Source organism: Oryctolagus cuniculus, chromosome 1, assembly GCF_051225735.1.
Source record: "Oryctolagus cuniculus isolate XC-2025 breed Fujian yellow rabbit chromosome 1, ASM5122573v1, whole genome shotgun sequence".
Lineage (NCBI taxonomy): Eukaryota > Metazoa > Chordata > Mammalia > Lagomorpha > Leporidae > Oryctolagus > Oryctolagus cuniculus.
In genome coordinates, this window is record NC_142867.1 from 81,129,755 (window position 1) to 81,149,062 (window position 19,308).

Genomic DNA, 19,308 nt, shown 5'->3' on the forward strand with positions numbered 1-19,308 from the left:
TTCCCATCATTCTTTGGGTGAACACCTTTCCAGGTGATTTAGTTAAAAGCAATCAGATCAATCTCAAATTACACAAAAGTTCTCTTGATTGAAATGAATAATTATTTGGGAGGTGATATTTGTAAATTTTTGAATTCCAGATAGATATTCTCTGACTACAACCATCAAGATATTTTGTATAACTATGAAAGGCTTTCTTACTGTCTCTCACTTTCTCTTCTCAAATAAGTTAAAAAACTTTTTTTTTTTTAAAAAAAGGAATGTACTTGGAATGAGAGAGATTATCACAACTTAAACTGAAGGTTGATCACATATGGAAGTGCCTGTTCAATCCTTGCTGCTCCACTTCAGATTCCTGCTAATGCAACTGAGAAAGCTGTCCAAACATTTGGACACCTGCATCCAAATGGGATTCCCTGATGAAGCTTCTGGGTCAGCCTGACCCAGCCCAAACTGTCTGGCAGTTTGGAGAGTGAAACAGCTAGTGGAAGATCTCTTTCTCTCCCTCTCTCCTTCACTCTGCCATCTTCTACTGCTTGCCCACGCCATAGCAGAGAGCTGGATGGGAAGGGGAGCAGCCGAAATGAAACCGGCAATATTTGTTAATTTTAGAAATCCAGATAGATATTCTCTGAATAAACCCATCGAGATAGCGTGTATAAAAGCCTAAATTAATAGATGGGTGAGTTACATTTTTACACTCACAAATCAATACAAGGCAGTAATGTATAGGGTTAGACATATCAATAAGTATCAAAGGAAGAATACCTGGAAATATAATTCTTGGAATTAATAGCAGTAAAACCTGCTGGGATAATTTTTGAAATTCTGATAGATATTTTCTGAATGTACTCATCAAGGGGATATTATGCATAAAAGCCTAAATTAATAGAATGTTGAAGTATATTTTTACATTCACAAATTGATACATGATGCAGAATTTAATTGTGTTGAAGTTATAACTTTAGTGATAACTTTCAAATTAAAACTTTAATATGTTGAAGTTATATATAGGATTGGCCATATCAATAAATACCAATTGAAGTATACCTGGAGATATGATTCTCAGAATTAATAGTAGTAAAACCTGCTGGGATGATTTTACCTGATTGCTGTTTTATTTCTTTAAGTGTTTTGATTATCTGGAAAAGAGAATTAACCACTGTTTCAAAACAGTTGTAATAAGGCATGTATATCTCATAGAAGTTTCAAAAGAAGACAGGCCCAGCCGGTGCTGTGGCAATGTAGGCTAAGCTTCCTCTTGCAGTGCTGCCATATGTTTGCCAGTTTCTGGCGCAGCTGCTCCTCCTTGGATCAAGATTTTGCATTGTCCCGGGAAAGAAGTAGAAGATACGCAAGTGGCCGGCAGCCACGGCTCACTAGGCTAATCCTCCGCCTTGCGGCGCCGGCACACTGGGTTCTAGTCACAGTCGGGGCGCCGGATTCTGTCCTGGTTGCCCCTCTTCCAGACCAGCTCTCTGCTGTGGCCAGGGAGTGCAGTGGAGGATGGCCCAAGTGCTTGGGCCCTGCACCCCATGTGAGACCAGGAGAAGCACCTGGCTCCTGCCATTGGATCAGCGCGGTGCGCCAGCCACAGAGCGCTGCCAGAACAGCCATTGGAGGGTGAACCAACGGCAAAGGAAGACCTTTCTCTCATCTCTCTCTCTCACTGTCCACTCTGCCTGTCCCACAAAAAAAAAAAAAAAATGACCCAAGTGCTTGGACCTCTGCACCCAGCTGGGAGAGCTGGAAGAAACTCCTGGCTTCATAATGGACTCAGCTCTGGTCATTGCAGCCATTTCAGGAGTGAAACAGCAGATCTAAGACCCTTTTCTCTGGCTCTCCTTCTGTCTGTAATTCCAACTCTCAAGTAATAAACTCTTAAAAAAATAGGTTCACAAAAAAAGGCTACTTAGTTATGTTGTTTCAATAAAAGGAACATTCCATGAATTGTCTTTTGTCAGCTATAATTTGTTTAAAATTCAACGAATGTTAATATTATTGCTGATAATAATGATGAACCTGGGGAACACAGTTATGTGAATGAAAAATAGAAAATGCCATATATTCTGTAATTTCAGTTCCATGAACCTATAGATGAAAGGATTAGGAGAATTAGAGTGGCTCATTTGTCTGGTGCCTGAGGAGTGATGATTGGCAGATCACATACAGGTGAGGAGTCACACAATAAGCCAGGAAGCCCAGAGAACTCACACATGCCCCACCCTAATCCTATCTCCCAGCCCCCAAAGAACAAAACTTTTAGTGCAGGGTTTGAGAAATGTTCCTCTGTTAAATAGGAGAGATACAAAACTAGAAGAGAATGAAACATTTTTCCACCGTGATTCAGGTTGTTTTAGAAATCAAAGGTACATATTGGAACTGGTGTCCCTCATCTCTACAGCACAGTGTACATTTCCCCTGCACGTCACCCCACTGTTTGTAAGCAAACACTATGTCCCAGGACCTCTTCCTCACCTAAATGAGACAATGGAACTCATTACTGAACGCCAATAAACAACACCAACAGCTTTCACAAGAATTATCTTGCTCTCGGTTCTATTAGTCAGAGCCTCCGATGACATTTAATATATGCAGATGTATTTTTATAAATGCAGAGAAGATGCCACAAATGATGTTATAAACAGCCAGAAAGAAAATTCCCTATCCCTGGGTAGAGTGTGCCACTCTGTAATCTGCACCATACTTTACACTGTATGCCGATTCTTCACTGATTTGCACCTCTGAGCAGGCATGTTTCCAAACAGTTCAGAGAAACAGAGAAGAACCAGCAAAAGAACTTGAATCAACAAGTGACTAAAAGAGAATGTGTATTGCCAGGGATGGTTGAGGTGTAAAATGTGCATTGCACACAAAATTAGCATATAAATATGTAAAATACATTAGTAATATTGATAACAATAGCTATTTAAAATGTTTAGTGTATAAGAAATTTAATAATATCATTAATGTTAATTTTATTTGGTTTATTTTTTTGTGTTCACTAGAAAATTTAATATTAGATATGTGACCCATATTGCTATCTGGTATTTAACATTTTTTAAAATGTATTTAATGAATGTAAATTTCCAAAGTACAGCTTATGGATTACAATGGCTTTTTTCCCCCCATAACTTCACTCCCACCTGCAACCCTCCCCTCTCCCGCTCCCTCTCCCCTTCCATTCACATCAAGATTGTATTAATGGTTTAAGAAGTCAGGCTGGAGCTGCAGCTTGCTAGGCTAATCCTCTGCCTGCTGGGTCAGCACTCCAGGTTCTTGGCCTGGTTGGGGCACCGGATTCTGTTCCAGTTTCTCCTCATCCAGTGCAGCTTTCTGCTGTGGCCCGGGCAGGCAGTGGAGGATGGCCCAGGTGCTTGGACCCTGCACCTGTGTGGGAGGCCAGGAGGAAGTACCTGGCTCCTGGCTTCAGATTGGCACAGTGCACCAACTGTGGCGGTCATTTGGCGAGGGGGGGTGAACCAACAGAAGGAAGACCTTTCTCTCTGTCTCTCTCTCTCTCTCTGTCTAACTCTGTCAAAAAAAAAAAAAACTCTATTACCAAGTCCTATGATTATTATAGGTATACCTCCAAAATTATTTTATTTGTCTTATTGTCGCCATTACTGACAAATGTCCTTAGGGAAAAAGCTTGGTTTTCCTGTCTGAATTCTTCCCAGACACCTAAAATTGTAGAAAAGATGAAGAAAGTGTCCATAGAATTGGATGATGATTGGTGAAGACAAGAGGTAGAATGTAGTACCCATGAATTTTTAAAATCTTCAAATTGTAGCTAACCCTGTTTCTTTCTTTCTTTCTATAGACTGAGAGAGAGAGAGAGCTCCCATAGGGGTGTTTCCTGCCAGGTATTTGATACGGGAGTGAAGGAAGACCTGAAAAACCAAACATGAGACAGTGAAACAACCCAAAAAGTAACATCTGAAACAGCCGTGACCACCCTAACTATGGGTGAAGGAGGTTTGTGATATAAACTACAACAGGACCAGAGTTCTGCAAGGAGGGTGGCATTGGGAAGAGGTGGTTCCTCTAAGGCAGAGGAGAGGCACAGAGACTTCTGCCATCCTCCTGCCCTCTAACGTCCTGCCAGTGTCAGCTTGTGCAAAAGCCTGGCACTCTCAGCCCTCAGTGTAAAATAAAGTTATAAGGTTCTAAGGCATTATCATGGACATCTGAGCACAGTGTAGGGCTTGGATTTGTACACAACAATCGATGTGCTGGTAATCTGTAGTCGAGACTCAACTGCACAGATTTGGGATGTGAGAACAAGCGCCAGTGTACACACATTTTCTGGACATACAAATGCAGTTGCTACAGTGAAGTGTCAAGCTGCAGAACCACAAATTATTACAGGAAGCCATGACACTACAATACGATTATGGGATCCAGTGGCTGGGAAGATGAGAGTGCCATTAACAAATCATAAAGGATCAGTGACAGCTGGAGTGTTACATCCAAGACATAACACATTTGCTCTGGTTCGCCACAGAACATCAAACAGTGGAAATTCCCTGATGGATGTTTCATTCAAATTGTTTCTGGACATAAAGCTATTATTAACACATTGACTGCAAATTCTGATGGAGTACTTGTATCTGGAGCTGACAAGGGCACTATGCACCTTTGGGACTGGAGAACTGGCTCCAATTTTCAGAGTCCACACAGGGGTGCAGCCTGGGTCATTGGACAGTGAATCTGGAATATTCGTTTGTGCTTTTGATCAATCTGAAAGTTAATTACTAACAGCTTCAGCTGATAAAACCATTCATGTGCACAGAAAGGATGATACAGTGAGAGAAGAAATTCATCAAGGGGCTGGCGCTGGGGGAAGCAGGTAAAACTGCCACCTACAGTGCCAGCATCCCATATGAGTGCTAGTTCGAGTCCTGACTGCTCCACTTCTGATGCAACTCTCTGCTATGGCTTGGGAAAGCAGTGAAGATTGCCCAAGTGCTTGGACCCCTGTGCCCTGTGTGGGGGATCCGGAAGAAGTTCCTGGCTCCTAGCTTGGGAGCTCTGGCCGTGGCGGCCAATTAGGAAGTGAACCAGTTGATGGAAATCTCTTTCTCTCTGCCTCTCCACTCTCTGTGTAACTCTGACTTTCAAATAAATAATAAAATGAATCTCTTTTAAAAAAGAAGAAGAACAACCTATCTGGTCAGCTGGAAACCAGAAATTATCAAGAGAAAGAGTTTGTAAAGTGATGCTGTCTCCATGGTGGTTCTTTTTTGTTTGTGTGTGTGTATTTATTTATTCTGAGCTTGGCATTGATGAGGAAATCCTGTCATCTTGTGTTCTGGCTGGGAGTATAAAGCAGAAACTCACTTTTGGTATGATTGCTGCTTTGTATTTTCAACAAACTGCCCCCCCCACACACACACAATCACACTTCTCATGGTGTTTTTATTTCTAAAACAAAGAGTTTGTGGTCTTGGGGAAAGATAAAACATGTTTCATCTTCTAACACTTTGAGAGACTCACCTAGAAATAGTGTGGATTTTGGACATTTGAGACAGAATTGACCATCACAGTTAGTTGAATTAGTAGTGACTTGAGTTAGTAGATTACATAATATTAAGCCTACAGAGTTTCCACCTGCCAATTCACTACCCAAAATAGCTAGGATTAGGCAAGGACAAAGACAGGATCCAGAAATGTATTTCTGGGTCTTGTATGAGGGTGGGAGAAACCAAGTACTTGAGCCATCACCTGTGGTTGCCCACAGTGCCCGTTGTTACCATGAAGCTAGAATATGCAGAGGAGCAGGACATGTCCCCAAGTGCTCCAAAAAGAGATGTGGCCATTCCAAGTGGATCTGAAACCACTGAGCCAAACATGAATGTTCTTGATGTTAGAATAACTTTGTTAATACTAACTCTCTCTCTCTCTCTCTTTTTTTTTTGTGGGGGGTGAGGGGGCAGGTAGAGTTGTAGACAGTGAGAGAGAGAGACAGAGACAAAGTATTTCCTTCCATTGGTTCACTCCCCCAGTGGTCGCTAGGGTTGACGATGCACTGATCTGAAGCCAGGAGCCAGGTGCTTCCTCCTGGTCTCCCATGCGGGTGCAGAGCCCAAGCACTTGGGTCATCCTCCACTGCCCTCCTGGGCCACAGCAGAGAGCTGGACTGGAAGAGGAGCGAGGAGCAACAGGGACAGAACCAGCACTGGTGGCAGAGGATTAACCAAGTGAGCCATGGCACCGGCCCCAATACTAATCTCTTATTTGTTCTTTAGTCCACTCTTTGACTACATTTGCTTTGTCTGATATGTCCTAAACAGTGCTCTGGGTAATAGCAATACAGCACCAGGAAAGATTTTCCATTTGGAAAATTTGGAATTTGTACTGAGCAGTTATCATTAACTACCAGTTGGTTGAATTTATGTTGGATGTTATTGGTGATGTTGGATGTTATGCTTAGAGTGTGTGATCTCTGCAGTCGTGAAGGGCTTCTTGAAAAAAATTGAGCTGAAATGTAATGAATGACCAGGACTTGATGAAGTGATTGGTTGTCAGGCATTTGCATCTACCCCAAAAGGCCGGATTTGAGGAAAAACCTTTGCAAACTTCATTTTATTTAGTAAAGTGAGAGAAGAGACTTCACTCCACTACCCAAGACATAGTCAACTATGGGAATGAAAGGCTGTTTGCATGATGATGTGCCTTGGTGGCATTCAGCTAAATGGGAAAACAAGATGCCACAGCCACATATTTTATCATTTTATTAGCATATGATGCTTAGAATATACAACCCCACAAATGTCAAAGTAGAAAAGGATTTTTCAGGTGTTGGAGTTAGGAGGTATGCCCACGGGGAGTGTACACTAATAGACATTGAATTTCTTTACAGGATGATGAAACAGTACTGGGGTCAGATAACTGTGAAAGTTTCAAAGTTCTTTACTAAAATAAATTTTAATAGAAAACGTTCATATATTCATTGCAGTTGTATGCTGTGTGGTTTCTAACCAAGCTCTAATTATGACTACACTGTGCTCATGAAGTTACAACGTGCTCCAAAACAATCCTGCTGTCTCACATAAAAATATCCCAGGGTGGCGAGCTCCTCCATATGGGAGTTCACAAAGAATCATCATCCAACCTGACATTTCATGGGGGACCAAGCCAAAACAAGGGATTCAGAGGAGAAGTAAACTGGGTTGGAACGTTACAATGTATGAGGGAACCTTTGTCAACATCATAGAAACCCACTGTTCCATGGTCACAATCCAGAAACACCCCAACCATACTCAGGGGCCTCTTCACATAGTGAGTTAAGGGTGGAACACTGGTGTAGAGGACGTAATGGTTGTTACTCTTCAGGGAGGCCAGGAGAAATGCTTCTTCAAAATGAATAATGTCGCTGGTATCACTTGTGCTGGAATCATAACAGACTCCCAAAATCCAGTTGGAAGAGGATGACACATCCACCTCCCAGTAATGTTGGCCAGAGGTGAAGGTCTGAGCACCCCACACAGCAAAGCTCTCTGCTCTCTGGGAATGGTTGGGAGCACTGCGATGTTCTTCTCCAAATATTGTGCTTCTGAGATCTTCAGAGAAGCTTACATAGCGGCGGGCCACTTCCCTCCTCAGACCATTATCCACTGTAGAAAGAGAACAATCTGATCAATGAATGTTGTTTCCATGGCCTGAAGACAAAACTTTGCTGCCCGTGGATTCACTTCACTCGACTTTGCAAGGAAAACTAACAGAAGAAAGGTAGCATAATGAATTGAGATTCACTCAACTGAGAAAATCAAAGGTTCAAGTGCATTTCCAGAAAAAAAAAAATAATCAAACAACAGAGAAAAATAAGAAAAGGAGCTTAAACATATCACACACTGTGTGAAGTAGGGTTATGGTTGATCTAGAGTGTTAATTATTTCAATAGTTTTGAATATATATGTTTAATTATATGTCTTTGAATAGAGACACAGAGACAGAGAAATGTTACATCTGCTCGTTCACTCTCCATATACCCACGACCAAGGCTGGGCCCGGCCTGTGCCAGGAGCCAGCATCCAAACATGGTCTCCCACATGGATGGCAGGGATCCAGACATTGGGGGTAACATCTGCTGCCCCCCAAGGTGTGCATTAGCAGGAAGCTGGATGGAAGCTGAGGTGGGACTGATTCCCAGGCACTGTGCTATGGGGTAAGGATGCCCAAGACACTTTACTGCTGAGCCAAATGCCTACCACTCGATAGCATGTATTGAGACAACGATGCAACTTCTACTTTCTTGGCTAGGAAAGTATCCTTTAGTGTTTTACTTAATTCCATTTGTAAATACAATACTTTGAAATGTGATAGATCTTAAATGGGAAATCAGCTACACATCTGAATATTTCCAAAATAAAACTCATGCTCCAATAAGTAGTATATTTAAAGAATGTTCTGACTTCAGCTTATCTGTTCAGAATGTGGATTTAGCCCAATCTGGGTTTCAACCGTCTGTCCCTGAACTCTCTCTACTGCAGGCCTAACATCATTGCACTGTGTTCACAGATCTCTCATCATTTAATTGTTTTCAGAATCATTGATAGTATTGGAATGGTTCTGCTCTTTTTTTACAGGCAGAGTTAGACAGTGAGAGAGAGTGAGAGAGAGAGAAACAGAGAGAAAGGTCTTCCTTTCCATTGGTTCACCCATCAAATGGCCACTACGGGTGGTACGCTGTGGCTGGTGCACTCCATCGATCCCAAGCCAAGAGCCAGGTGCTTCCTCAGGTCTCCTATGCGGGTGTAGGGCCCAAGCACTTGGGCCATCCTCCACTGCCTTCCCGGGCCACAGCAGAAAGCTGGCCTGGAAGAGGAGCAATCAGGACAGAATCCAGAGCCCCAACCGGACTGGAACCCGGGGTGCTGGGGCCGCAGGCAGAGGATTAGCCAAGTGAGCCGCGGTGCCAGCCAGAATGGTTCTGCTTGTGAGAATTTCTCCTTTTCTGGGTTGGTCAAATACTTCTGAGTTTATCAATGATAATAGCTATATTAGCAGTGCAGCATAAATGTACTTGGCATATAGAACAAATTAAAAACCACAAGTTGTGGGGAGCAACTCGGACTAGACTAAGTTACTGGAATTAAGATTTATTCTATGCATCTGCTCTCCCACAATATGGCGCTGGGAGAAGAAGAAACAGCTTCTACACAGCTGCCTCCAGTTCAACCAATAAGCAGCAGGAGCTGCTCCTGATTGGAGGAGAGCAGCATACTCGGCGTGTGGGTAGCAGAGTAGGGATTGGTGGAAAAGGACTATAAAGGAGGAGCGAGACAACATGCACCAGGAACATCTAAGGGGAACATCTGTCTGAAGGAACACCTGTGCAGCCCCCGAGAGAGCCGGTCGGCGGTGTGCTGCTCCCCCGCAGAAGTGGGGATAGTGTCTAGGAGGAACCGCCCTTCCACAGAGGTGTAAGGGACGGTAGCCAACCCGGGAAGAACCAGCAGCAAACCCGGGGAGGGCCGAGCAGACAAAAAGAACAGCGCAGGGTCCTGTGTCGTTCCTCCACGAAGAGGGGGAGCGACATAATGGTGCCGTGACTCGGATAGGAAGCTTAGGCAGGGTTTAGTGTCGTTCCTCCACGAAGAGGGGGAGCGACACAAGTGCCAAATTTAAACTTTAAGATCTGGCCAGTATTACAGCATAGTGGTTAAGGCTGATGGCTCTGACACGGGCATCCCATATGGTAGCTGCTTCATGTCCCAGTTGTTCCACTTCCAATCCAGCTCCCTGAGAATGGCCTGGGGAAGCAGCAGAAGATGACCCAAATATTTGAGCCTCTGCTACCCTTGTGGGAGTAGCAGAAGAAGCTCCTGGCTCCTGGCTTTGGCCTGTGCTAGCCATGGCCATTGCGGCCTTCTGGGGGAGTAAAACAGCAGGTGGAAGAGCTCCCTTTCTCTCTATTTCTCCCTAAAAACCTGCAGTGAATGGAGTAAACCCACAGTTTTGACTGCTGCTCTAAGAAGTGAGCATTGTACCCCTTCTTAATCAAATGACCTGGATACTCTTCCTGTAGTTTGCTTACATCAGCATGCTCATTACAAATTTCAGTTTCGATCATTGCAATGTGATGAAACAAAGTGAGAAGGCACAGTTTCAAAAAATCCTATAACATTTTCAGGGACACAAAATGAAATAAAATAGGAAATGGCTCAGGCACAAAAGCCGTGAAGAAGGAAATTAGGGCTGGAAGGATGGAGGCTGAGCTCACCTCTGAAGTTGTTTAGCATCTCTCTGAGTCCAGTGATGTTCCGCAATGTCAGCTCTGGGTTCACCCCCTGGAGACGGAGCGTCTGCACCAGCTCTGCTCTGTAAGGAATCACACGAGTGACACTCCAGGTCAAAGGGCAATAGCAGGGTCAAATCAAAAGTACCAGCTGTAAATCCAAGATATTTCATTGGGAATTTTCCCATTATCATCTAATAAGAATAAATGTATTCACTACCTTAGGTGAAATAAAATTAGTACTTCTCTCTAAATTTCACATCACATCCATTTGCCTCTTTCTTCTCAGACATTATTCAACCTCTCAAATGACAGTGGCTGCCCCCTGTATCCCTCACTTGACTTCAGGTAAAACAGAAATCCTGAGTAGCTACAGAGAGCAGGGCTTTTAGGTAGAATCTATGGGAATTCAGTCAACAGACATCCCCAACAGTACAGTCAGGAGGATCTGCACTGAGCCAGGAGGCTGTGAGCTTTTCTGCCAAGCAAGGGAATGGAAATCCAAACTGGCAGCCATGGTCCTGAGGGAGCTGAGGTGGCTAATGCCCCTGACCAGCCAGCAACTGGGACAGACTCAGAGGGCAGGACCTGCTCACTGCTGCTCCCAGGAGTGAATCCTCGCTCCTCCTTCCCTGCTGTGGGAATTGCTCTTTCCTGTGTGTTTCTCACTTTCCCTCTTTCAAGGGTGGGGCCTCCTCTGGGATTTCTCAGAATAATATGTACATAAGGGTTGGTTGGGATAGTTTCAAAGGAAGGGGAGGAGAGAGAAGGCGAAATAAAGCCCAGAAAGTCAAATCTTTTTTTGTATATTTCGGTTCACCCACACCTCATCTGGCACTAAAGAGTAGAAGACCTCAGAATCCCTTATCCAACAACATGGTAAATAGTCAGGAAGATCAAAGGAAATCATGCAAAACAGAAGCATCTGCTGCATCAGCAAGAACACAACTTTCTTACACATTGCAGATTCTCATTGTAAACTTACCTTTCTAATACACTCTGCATATCCTGCAAAAAAGAAAAAAACATTCAGTTATGATAATTCTCTCCTCTGATCTCTATGAAATACTTGCATTGTTAATTTGTAGTAATATATTTTCTCCTTATGATCTTGTAAAGAGGGATCAGAGTCTGTTAATAACAGACTATGACCTGATCCATGAAGAACTTCCTCTGTGTGAATTAAGAAGGTGGTACTCAGGATGAAGATGTGCAGCTGTAAAAAGATTAGGTTGTAGGTTCCCTCACGCCCACTCACATTCCAGAGAGAGGTCTGACTGCTGCTAACATTATTGCAAAGCAGAGAAACCTCCGAACATCGGAGTTCACTGCAAATGACTATCAAAGCTTTCTTAGGCAAAGGCAAGGCCTCAATGTCATCAGAAAATTGTTCTCAGTTTTGTACCCCTGTGACGATGGAGGCAAGAGTAGGGAATATTATTTCTGTGAAAGGCAATTGGATAGTTACAACATCATTCATGGACACAACAAATTATCACCTAAAAATAAATATCCTGCAGATTTATTGAATATTCTGGGGTTGCCTAGGCAGGGCCAAACCGATTGATAGCACTGGCCTTATATAACCCTCTGGACAATCAGCACCCCTGGAGGGGAGAATAAATTGAGAATTAATCGAAGATGTAACCCTTGTGTGGTCATTGAGTTCCTGGATAATTGTCTCTAGAGTAGTTTTCCTGCTTACAATGCAGGGACTTTTATCTTATCTAAATTGTGACAAAGAAAAGCACCCAAAAGATTATCAGACTATGCAGAACCAAGCGATCGGGCAAAAATAAAGATACAGGGCAGTAGACCTGAATCATGCAGCGTAAAGTCGTGATAGGTGCAGGTATCATTTTTTGGTTCTTACGCCCTTGCCCAGAAAAGCACTTCTTTCCCATAACATGGACTCTCCCTGCTCACCTGGAGTAACTCCATGTCAGGCTTGTGACACACCTCAGCCAGCTCTCTGTACGTGTTTATCACCTGGTGTTTCTGTTGGGTCATTCTCATTTCACTACCCTGGAGCTGTTGGGAAATCTCCTGTGCTTCTCTGTGCAGGGCCTGCAGCTGCAGTTGCTCCTCCTCGTGGAGAAATATACGCAACTTCTGGTACTGAGCTTTTATCATCAGCTCCCTTAAGGACACATATTCCTGCAGAGATATTAGGTAAAAAGTTTACATATCTCATGCTGAACAGAAAATGGAAACGGCCAATATTATTGCCAGAGTTGCCTGAGACACTGACATCCCATAGGAGTGCCTCTTCAAGTCCCTGCTGTTCCACTTCCCATCCATCTGCTTGCTAACATGCCTGGGAAGGAAGCAGATGAAGGCCCAAGTGTTTGGACCCTTACTTTCCACAATGGAGACCCTGATGAAGTTTCAACCTCCTCTTCTCAGCCTGGTCCAGCCATTGTAAGCTGGGGAATATACAAGTACATGGATGCTCCCCTCACCTCATCACTCTATCTTTCAACTAAATAAAACATTTCAAAACGTACTTTGCAGACTTTCTGCCTCACCCATGCAACACCTCTTGAGTATATGCAAGTCTTTTCTGTGCGTGCCTCCTGTAGGTTCTTAGTCTTTTTCTATGTTTAAATCAAGATTCACCAAATGATCTCAGGTGATTCTCCCCCTTCCCCCCCTCTGCCACCACCTCTCTGAAGCTTCTTCAGTATTTGTACCCCATCAACTCTTTTGACTGTAATGTAAGCCTACTTAAGTTTGTTCTGTTCCTTTGCCTGATTCTTCTAAATAATTAGAACTATTTAGGTAGAGTCCACGTCACACAGTTTTCTTTAATGACTTCATTTTCTTAATTGATACGATTCTACTTTTCACTGCTTCTTCATAGCCATACTTAATGCTATCTTTAGTGTTGGAAAAGGTTTGTGGAAACCTTCAGGGTTGGACTTGGAGTATCTGGGATGACCTGTTTTCCATATCCCAGGGTATGCTTCTCACTAGGTGTCTTGGCTGGCACAGGATTTGTGATCACTGAGTTACCATTTGAAACCACCACTGCTTCTGGGAGGAAATCACAAACTCTTCATGGTAAACGGAATTTGCCAAAGCAGTATAGTGATTGTAAGCATTATAGTAATTGAAGAACATCTTTTTCATTCTTACCTTGAATGAATGAGTCTTTTTAATTTCCTCTGTCACATTGTTTTTCAATTCCTGGATCAGTTCCCATAAATTATCCATTTCCTTTAAAAGCTTTTCCTGCAGAATAAGGATAAGATTTAGCAACATGGAATATATTCTTGTATATTTTACCTCCTTACATATTAGAAATGGTGGTGGTTGAGAGAATAGTATTGAGACTACTAATTGTTGTATTCTGACTTCTTTTTCTGATGTAAGTGATTGTGACTAAAGTGGAGTGGTCATATTTTCACAAGTTGACCTAATTTGAGTCCTAGATTTGGGATACTGAGTGTGGTAGAAAATTACAAGGATGTCATTGCAGTGTAATGAGTTCATTGGCCTCCTGCTAAACCAGTATGCCATGTGGGCTGCAGTTCATGTCCTGCCCCCCCACCTCTGCTCCATCTCCCTTCTGATGGATTGTGAAAGCAACGGAAGATGTCCCAAGTGCTTTGGCCTTTGACACCCACGGGAAAGTTCCAAAAGAATATCCTGACTCCCAGCTACAGCCTGGCCCAGCCCTGGTCATGTGAGCATTTGTGGTGGAAACCACAAAATGTATGGCACATCTCTCTCTCTTGCTCTCTCTCTCTCTCTCTTTCTCTCTTTTGCTTTCTGTGTTTGCATATAAAACTACCTTTGAAATAAGTAAATCTTAAAAATAAAAGATGAAACTTACAATAGAAAATGTGAATAAAGTCAATAAAATTTGCTTCCTTAGAAACGGTGTTTATGTTACTTGGCTGTGAAGCAGTCACAGTTGCAGCACAAGCCCAAGTTTCTGCTGATGACCACTTGCACTGCACCTTACCAACTGGCCATGCATGGACAGTGCTTCTAAGCTGGCTCCCCCTCATGACAACTCAACCCAATTGTGAATATGGGGTCCATTGAGTAACAACATGGAAGGACACATTTACATCTTGGGATTCACAGGGAAAAATCACTACCATCACAGTCTCCATTCTCACCCACTTCCACTCCATTTCCACAAATCCCCACCTTTCTCTCTAGTTCAGGATCCCAGAGAATCCACATGGCTCTGGAGGCATTACTCACCCGGGACTCCTCAGCAGCACATTCCATCATGGTGTGGTCATATATCTCGGGCTGTGGGCATCCAGAGAGAGGCTGATAGTGCAGGCTCTTGTCCACCTCTGTGAGGAGCCCTGCTGCTTCTGTCTGCTCACCAGGGACCTGCTCCTGCAACCTGGTGACCTGGTTCAATTGGTACTTTCTGGCAGCAGAAGCCAGCTTCTTGAGCACGACATTGGTTTTGAAGTTTGTCTTCTCTGACATCTCCTTACACATTGGGCAGCACATGGGAGTCTCGGCTTCCTCCCAGCTCAGAGAAAGGCAGGATCTACAAAAGTTGTGTCCACAGCCTATCCTAACTGGGTCTAGGAAGAAGTTCATGCAAATTGGGCATGTGAGTTCCTGCTGGAAGACTTGCAACGTGGCTGGATCCATGTCTCGATGAAGATCCTTTAAAAACAGAGAGAAATAAAGTAGTCTTCCCTGAAGAGAGAAAGCATGCACTGTGTACCGTTTTCTTCCCCTACTTGCCTGCATACAAACCTATACATCATGAGTATAAACATGCTGGGTCTACAATCTAACAGAACTAAGAAAGTAATACATGTAATATGGTTGTTTAAAGGAAGTAACCTGGGTCGGTGCTGTAGCACAACAGATTAAAACCCTGAGCTGCAGGGCCCACATCCTATGTGGGTGGCAGTTTGAGTCCTGGCTGCTCTACTTCTGAACAGCTCCCTGCTGATGTGCCTGAGAAGCTAGCAGAGGATGACCAATGTCCTTGGGCCACTGAGCATACCCATGGGGAGTCCCAGAAGAAGATCCTGGCTCCTGGCTTCTGATTGGGTCAGTGCTGGCCTTTGGGAACATTTGGAGAGTGATCTAGAGAATCAAAGACCTGTCTCTCCCTCTGTCTCTACCTCTAAGAATTTCTCTTTCAAATAAATAAATAAATAAACCTTTCAACTACATAATAAACAGTACGTAACAAATTTATTTGGAGAAATTTAAGGTGATGGTAAAAGATGAGATGATTCCAAGGTTTGTTTTCATTTTCTTATTGGCCTAGAAGCAACACAAGATCAGTATTTCTTTCTGCATCTCCCCTCCTCCTCATCCTCTTCCTCTCTCTCTCTTCTCTGAGTTCCTACGCTATTCATTTCCTGCAGGACTGCTTGGCTTTAACACACACCAAAACAGTGGAACTCCATACTATGGGTCTATCCTCTCTGCCTTGCAACTCAGAGGTACTTTTCTGAAATCAGTTATGAGACCAGGCTTAATCGAAGATTATTTGATTTAATCAGTGTTAAGTTGAATGCTCAGCTTCTAAAACAATAAGCAGGTGAGTTTCCTTTTCAACCTCAACCTGAACATTTTCTTCAAGTAATAAACTAAAAATCATTTCCAGTTTGAGAAAATATCATTTTCCCAGAGTTAGTTCATGTCATCAGAGGGATGGTCACATTCTGAAAAGGTGAACAGTCAACCACAGCAATGGGCAACAACTGGCCAATTGTCCTTTAAATCAAGTAGAAGATGGCTCAAGTGCTTGGGCAACTGCACCCACGTGGGAGACTGGGATGAAGCTCCTGCCTCCTGGTTTTAAATCAGTGCAGTTCTGGCTGTTGTGGCCAAGTGGGGAGTGAACCATTGGAGGGAAGACTTCTCTCTCCCTCCTTCTCTCTCTCTCTCTCTCTCTCTCTCACAAACTCTACCTCCCAAATAAATAAATAAAATCTTTAAAAAAAATTAGTAGAAAAGACACATTTGCTTTGATAAAACATCCGTAATCTGATCATTAAACTTCAAGTGTATTTGTAAAAGAAACTGAACATGAAGGCCTGTCCTCTAAATTCTATACTCAAAGTGTGTGTGATGAGTAGTCTCACCTTTGGAAGTGCAGATGTGATTGGTCATTTCAGTTCTATGCACAGCTGTTTCCAGTTCAGGATTCTCTCTTCTGATCTCAACTCCTCTGGGTGTGTCCCCTTTGACAGGATTTCACCAGACCCACCCACCAAATCCACTCAATGAGAGAGCTTCTGTCTTCAGAACTAATTGGATTTGCATCATGAGGTTACAGGGTAGGTGGAAAAGTGATTCATTGGATTTACAAGGTGCAGAAAATAGTACCCAGGGGCTAAGAGACAAGCAAACTGTAGACTGGGTTTGCGAGATGTGGGGAAGTTGACCAGATGTAAATTGTTCCAAGAAACTTTCACTGAGGGCGGAGAGCGCCAGGCTTTTGCACAAGCTGACACTGGCAGACGTTAGAGGGTGGGAGGATGGCAGAAGTCCCTGTGGCTCTCCTCTGCCTTAGAGGAAACACCTCCTCCCTGCTGCCACCCTCCTTGCAGGATTCTGGTCCTGTTGTAGTTTACATCACAAACCTCCTTCACCCATAGTTACACTCTTTCAGATGCTGCTCTCTGGGTTGTTCCAACACTGTGAATATCTGCCATTATGTGTTTTTTTTTTCCCAAAGTGGCCCCAAGACCTTGCTCCATGGTCTCAGATGTTTTCTTGAATGGTTAACTTAGGGGCTGGCCTAAGGGTTAGGCCACAGCTCACAATGCTGGCATTCCATGTGGGAGCTGTGGTTTAATCCAAGCTGCTCCACTTCCAATCCAGCTCCCCACTTTCATGCCTGAGAAAGCATTGGCAAATGGCTCAAGAGCTTGGCCCTGTGTCTTTCCTGGAGACCTGGAATAAGCTCTGGCTCCTTCCTAGCTTAGATTAAACCATCATTAGACAACCTGGCTGCAATGTAAAATTTCTGTAGAGAACTCATTTTACAGATTCCACAAGAAGATTTTCTATGGCAACCTTGCCAGAACTTCAGCATTTGATGCACATGGCATCAGAAAAATTACAGAAAATATATTAATTTATAAGATACAAAATTATAATAGGCAAAAACTTTTATACATATTTCTATTTTTTGGATAGGCAGAGTTAGTGAGAGAGAGAAAGAAAGGTTTTCCTTCCATTGGTTCACCCCCTAGATGACTTATATATATTTCTTAGACACATGAACATATGCCTGAAAGCAACAGAAGACTGCTTATTGCCAAGTCATAAAATGAAAATTCCTCTGTTTTCAAGGTTTAAGGTAAAAAACTTCAATTCATTTCTTTGGACCCAGTACTCACCTGACGATTGGAATTGGTCCTCTGCAACTTCTTGGATTGGATCCTGGGTCAGGTAGGTGGCTCTGAGTTCCCTGGGCTCTGGAGGATCAGAAGGTTTCCACAGCCCAGTCAACAGCAAGCCTCAGAACAAAATAAACCTTGACTGGGTGAGACCTTTATACAAGAGGAGCAAGACCGCCCTGATGTGGTTACTGTAGCAGAGAGGATTAGGGGGAGGGGCACTATTTCCCATCATTCTTTGGGTGAACACCTTCTCAGGTGATTTAGTTAAAAGCAATTGGATCAATCTCAAATTACACAAACGTTCTCTTGATTGAAATGAATAATTATTTGGGAGGTGATATTTGTAAATTTTTGAATTCCAGATAGATATTCTCTGACTACACCCATCGAGATAGTTTGTATAACTACGGAAGGCATTTCTTTCTGTCTCTCTCTTTCTCTTCTACTCAAATAAGTTAAAAAAAATTTTTTTTTAAAATGGAATGTGCTTGGAATGACAGAGATTATCACAACTTAAACTGAGGGTTGATCACATATGGAAGTGCCTTTTCAATCCTTGCTGCTCCACTTCAGATTCCTGCTAATGCAACTGAGAAAGCTGTCCAAACATTTGGACACCTGCATCCAAATGGGATTCCCTGATGAAGCTTCTGGGTCAGCCTGACCCAGCCCAAACTGTCTGGCAGTTTGGAGAGTGAAACAGCTAGTGGAAGATCTCTTTCTCTCCCTCTCTCCTTCACTCTGCCATCTTCTACTGCTTGCCCACGCCATAGCAGAGAGCTGGATGGGAAGGGGAGCAGCCGAAATGAAACCGGCAATATTTGTTAATTTTAGAAATCCAGATAGATATTCTCTGAATAAACCCATCGAGATAGTGTGTATAAAAGCCTAAATTAATAGATGGGTGAGTTACATTTTTACACTCACAAATCAATACAAGGCAGTAATGTATAGGGTTAGACATATCAATAAGTATCAAAGGAAGAATACCTGGAAATATAATTCTTGGAATTAATAGCAGTAAAACCTGCTGGGATAATTTTTGAAATTCTGATAGATATTTTCTGAATGTACTCATCAAGGGGATATTATGCATAAAAGCCTAAATTAATAGAATGTTGAAGTACATTTTTACATTCACAAATTGATACATGATGCAGAATTTAATTGTGTTGAAGTTATAACTTTAGTGATAACTTTCAAATTAAAACTTTAATATGTTGAAGTTATATATAGGATTTGCCATATCAATAAATACCAATTGAAGTATACCTGGAGATATGATTCTCAGAATTAATAGTAGTAAAACCTGCTGGGATGATTTTACCTGATTGCTGTTTTATTTCTTTAAGTGTTTTGATTATCTGGAAAAGAGAATTAACCACTGTTTCAAAACAGTTGTAATAAGGCATGTATATCTCATAGAAGTTTCAAAAGAAGACAGGCCCAGCCGGTGCTGTGGCAATGTAGGCTAAGCTTCCTCTTGCAGTGCTGCCATATGTTTGCCAGTTTCTGGCGCAGCTGCTCCTCCTTGGATCAAGATTTTGCATTGTCCCGGGAAAGAAGTAGAAGATACGCAAGTGGCCGGCAGCCACGGCTCACTAGGCTAATCCTCCGCCTTGCGGCGCCGGCACACTGGGTTCTAGTCACAGTCGGGGCGTCGGATGCTGTCCCGGTTGCCCCTCTTCCAGGCCAGCTCTCTGCTGTGGCCAG

General features: G+C 43.0%; 1 protein-coding gene across 3 annotated transcripts; it reads right to left on the minus strand.

The window, feature by feature from the left end:
* Positions 1-6,746: 6,746 nt before the first annotated feature.
* LOC127484169 (tripartite motif-containing protein 64-like) lies at positions 6,747-17,819 on the minus strand. Of its 3 annotated transcripts, none has more exons than XM_089311872.1 (7): positions 17,593-17,819; positions 14,462-14,887; positions 13,382-13,477; positions 12,170-12,400; positions 11,229-11,251; positions 10,229-10,326; positions 6,747-7,619 (listed from the first exon to the last, which is right to left on the minus strand). In XM_089311872.1, exons 2-7 carry the CDS (start codon positions 14,870-14,872, stop codon positions 7,126-7,128), a joined length of 1,353 nt encoding a protein of 450 aa, XP_089167998.1. In that variant the 5' UTR covers positions 14,873-14,887; positions 17,593-17,819; the 3' UTR covers positions 6,747-7,125. The 3 variants fall into 3 exon arrangements, with proteins under 3 accessions (XP_089167998.1, XP_089168003.1, XP_069916732.2); XM_089311877.1 differs by lacking the exon at positions 17,593-17,819 and adding an exon at positions 16,330-16,477; XM_070060631.2 differs by lacking the exons at positions 13,382-13,477; positions 14,462-14,887; positions 17,593-17,819 and adding an exon at positions 12,772-12,890.
* Positions 17,820-19,308: the final 1,489 nt, after the last annotated feature.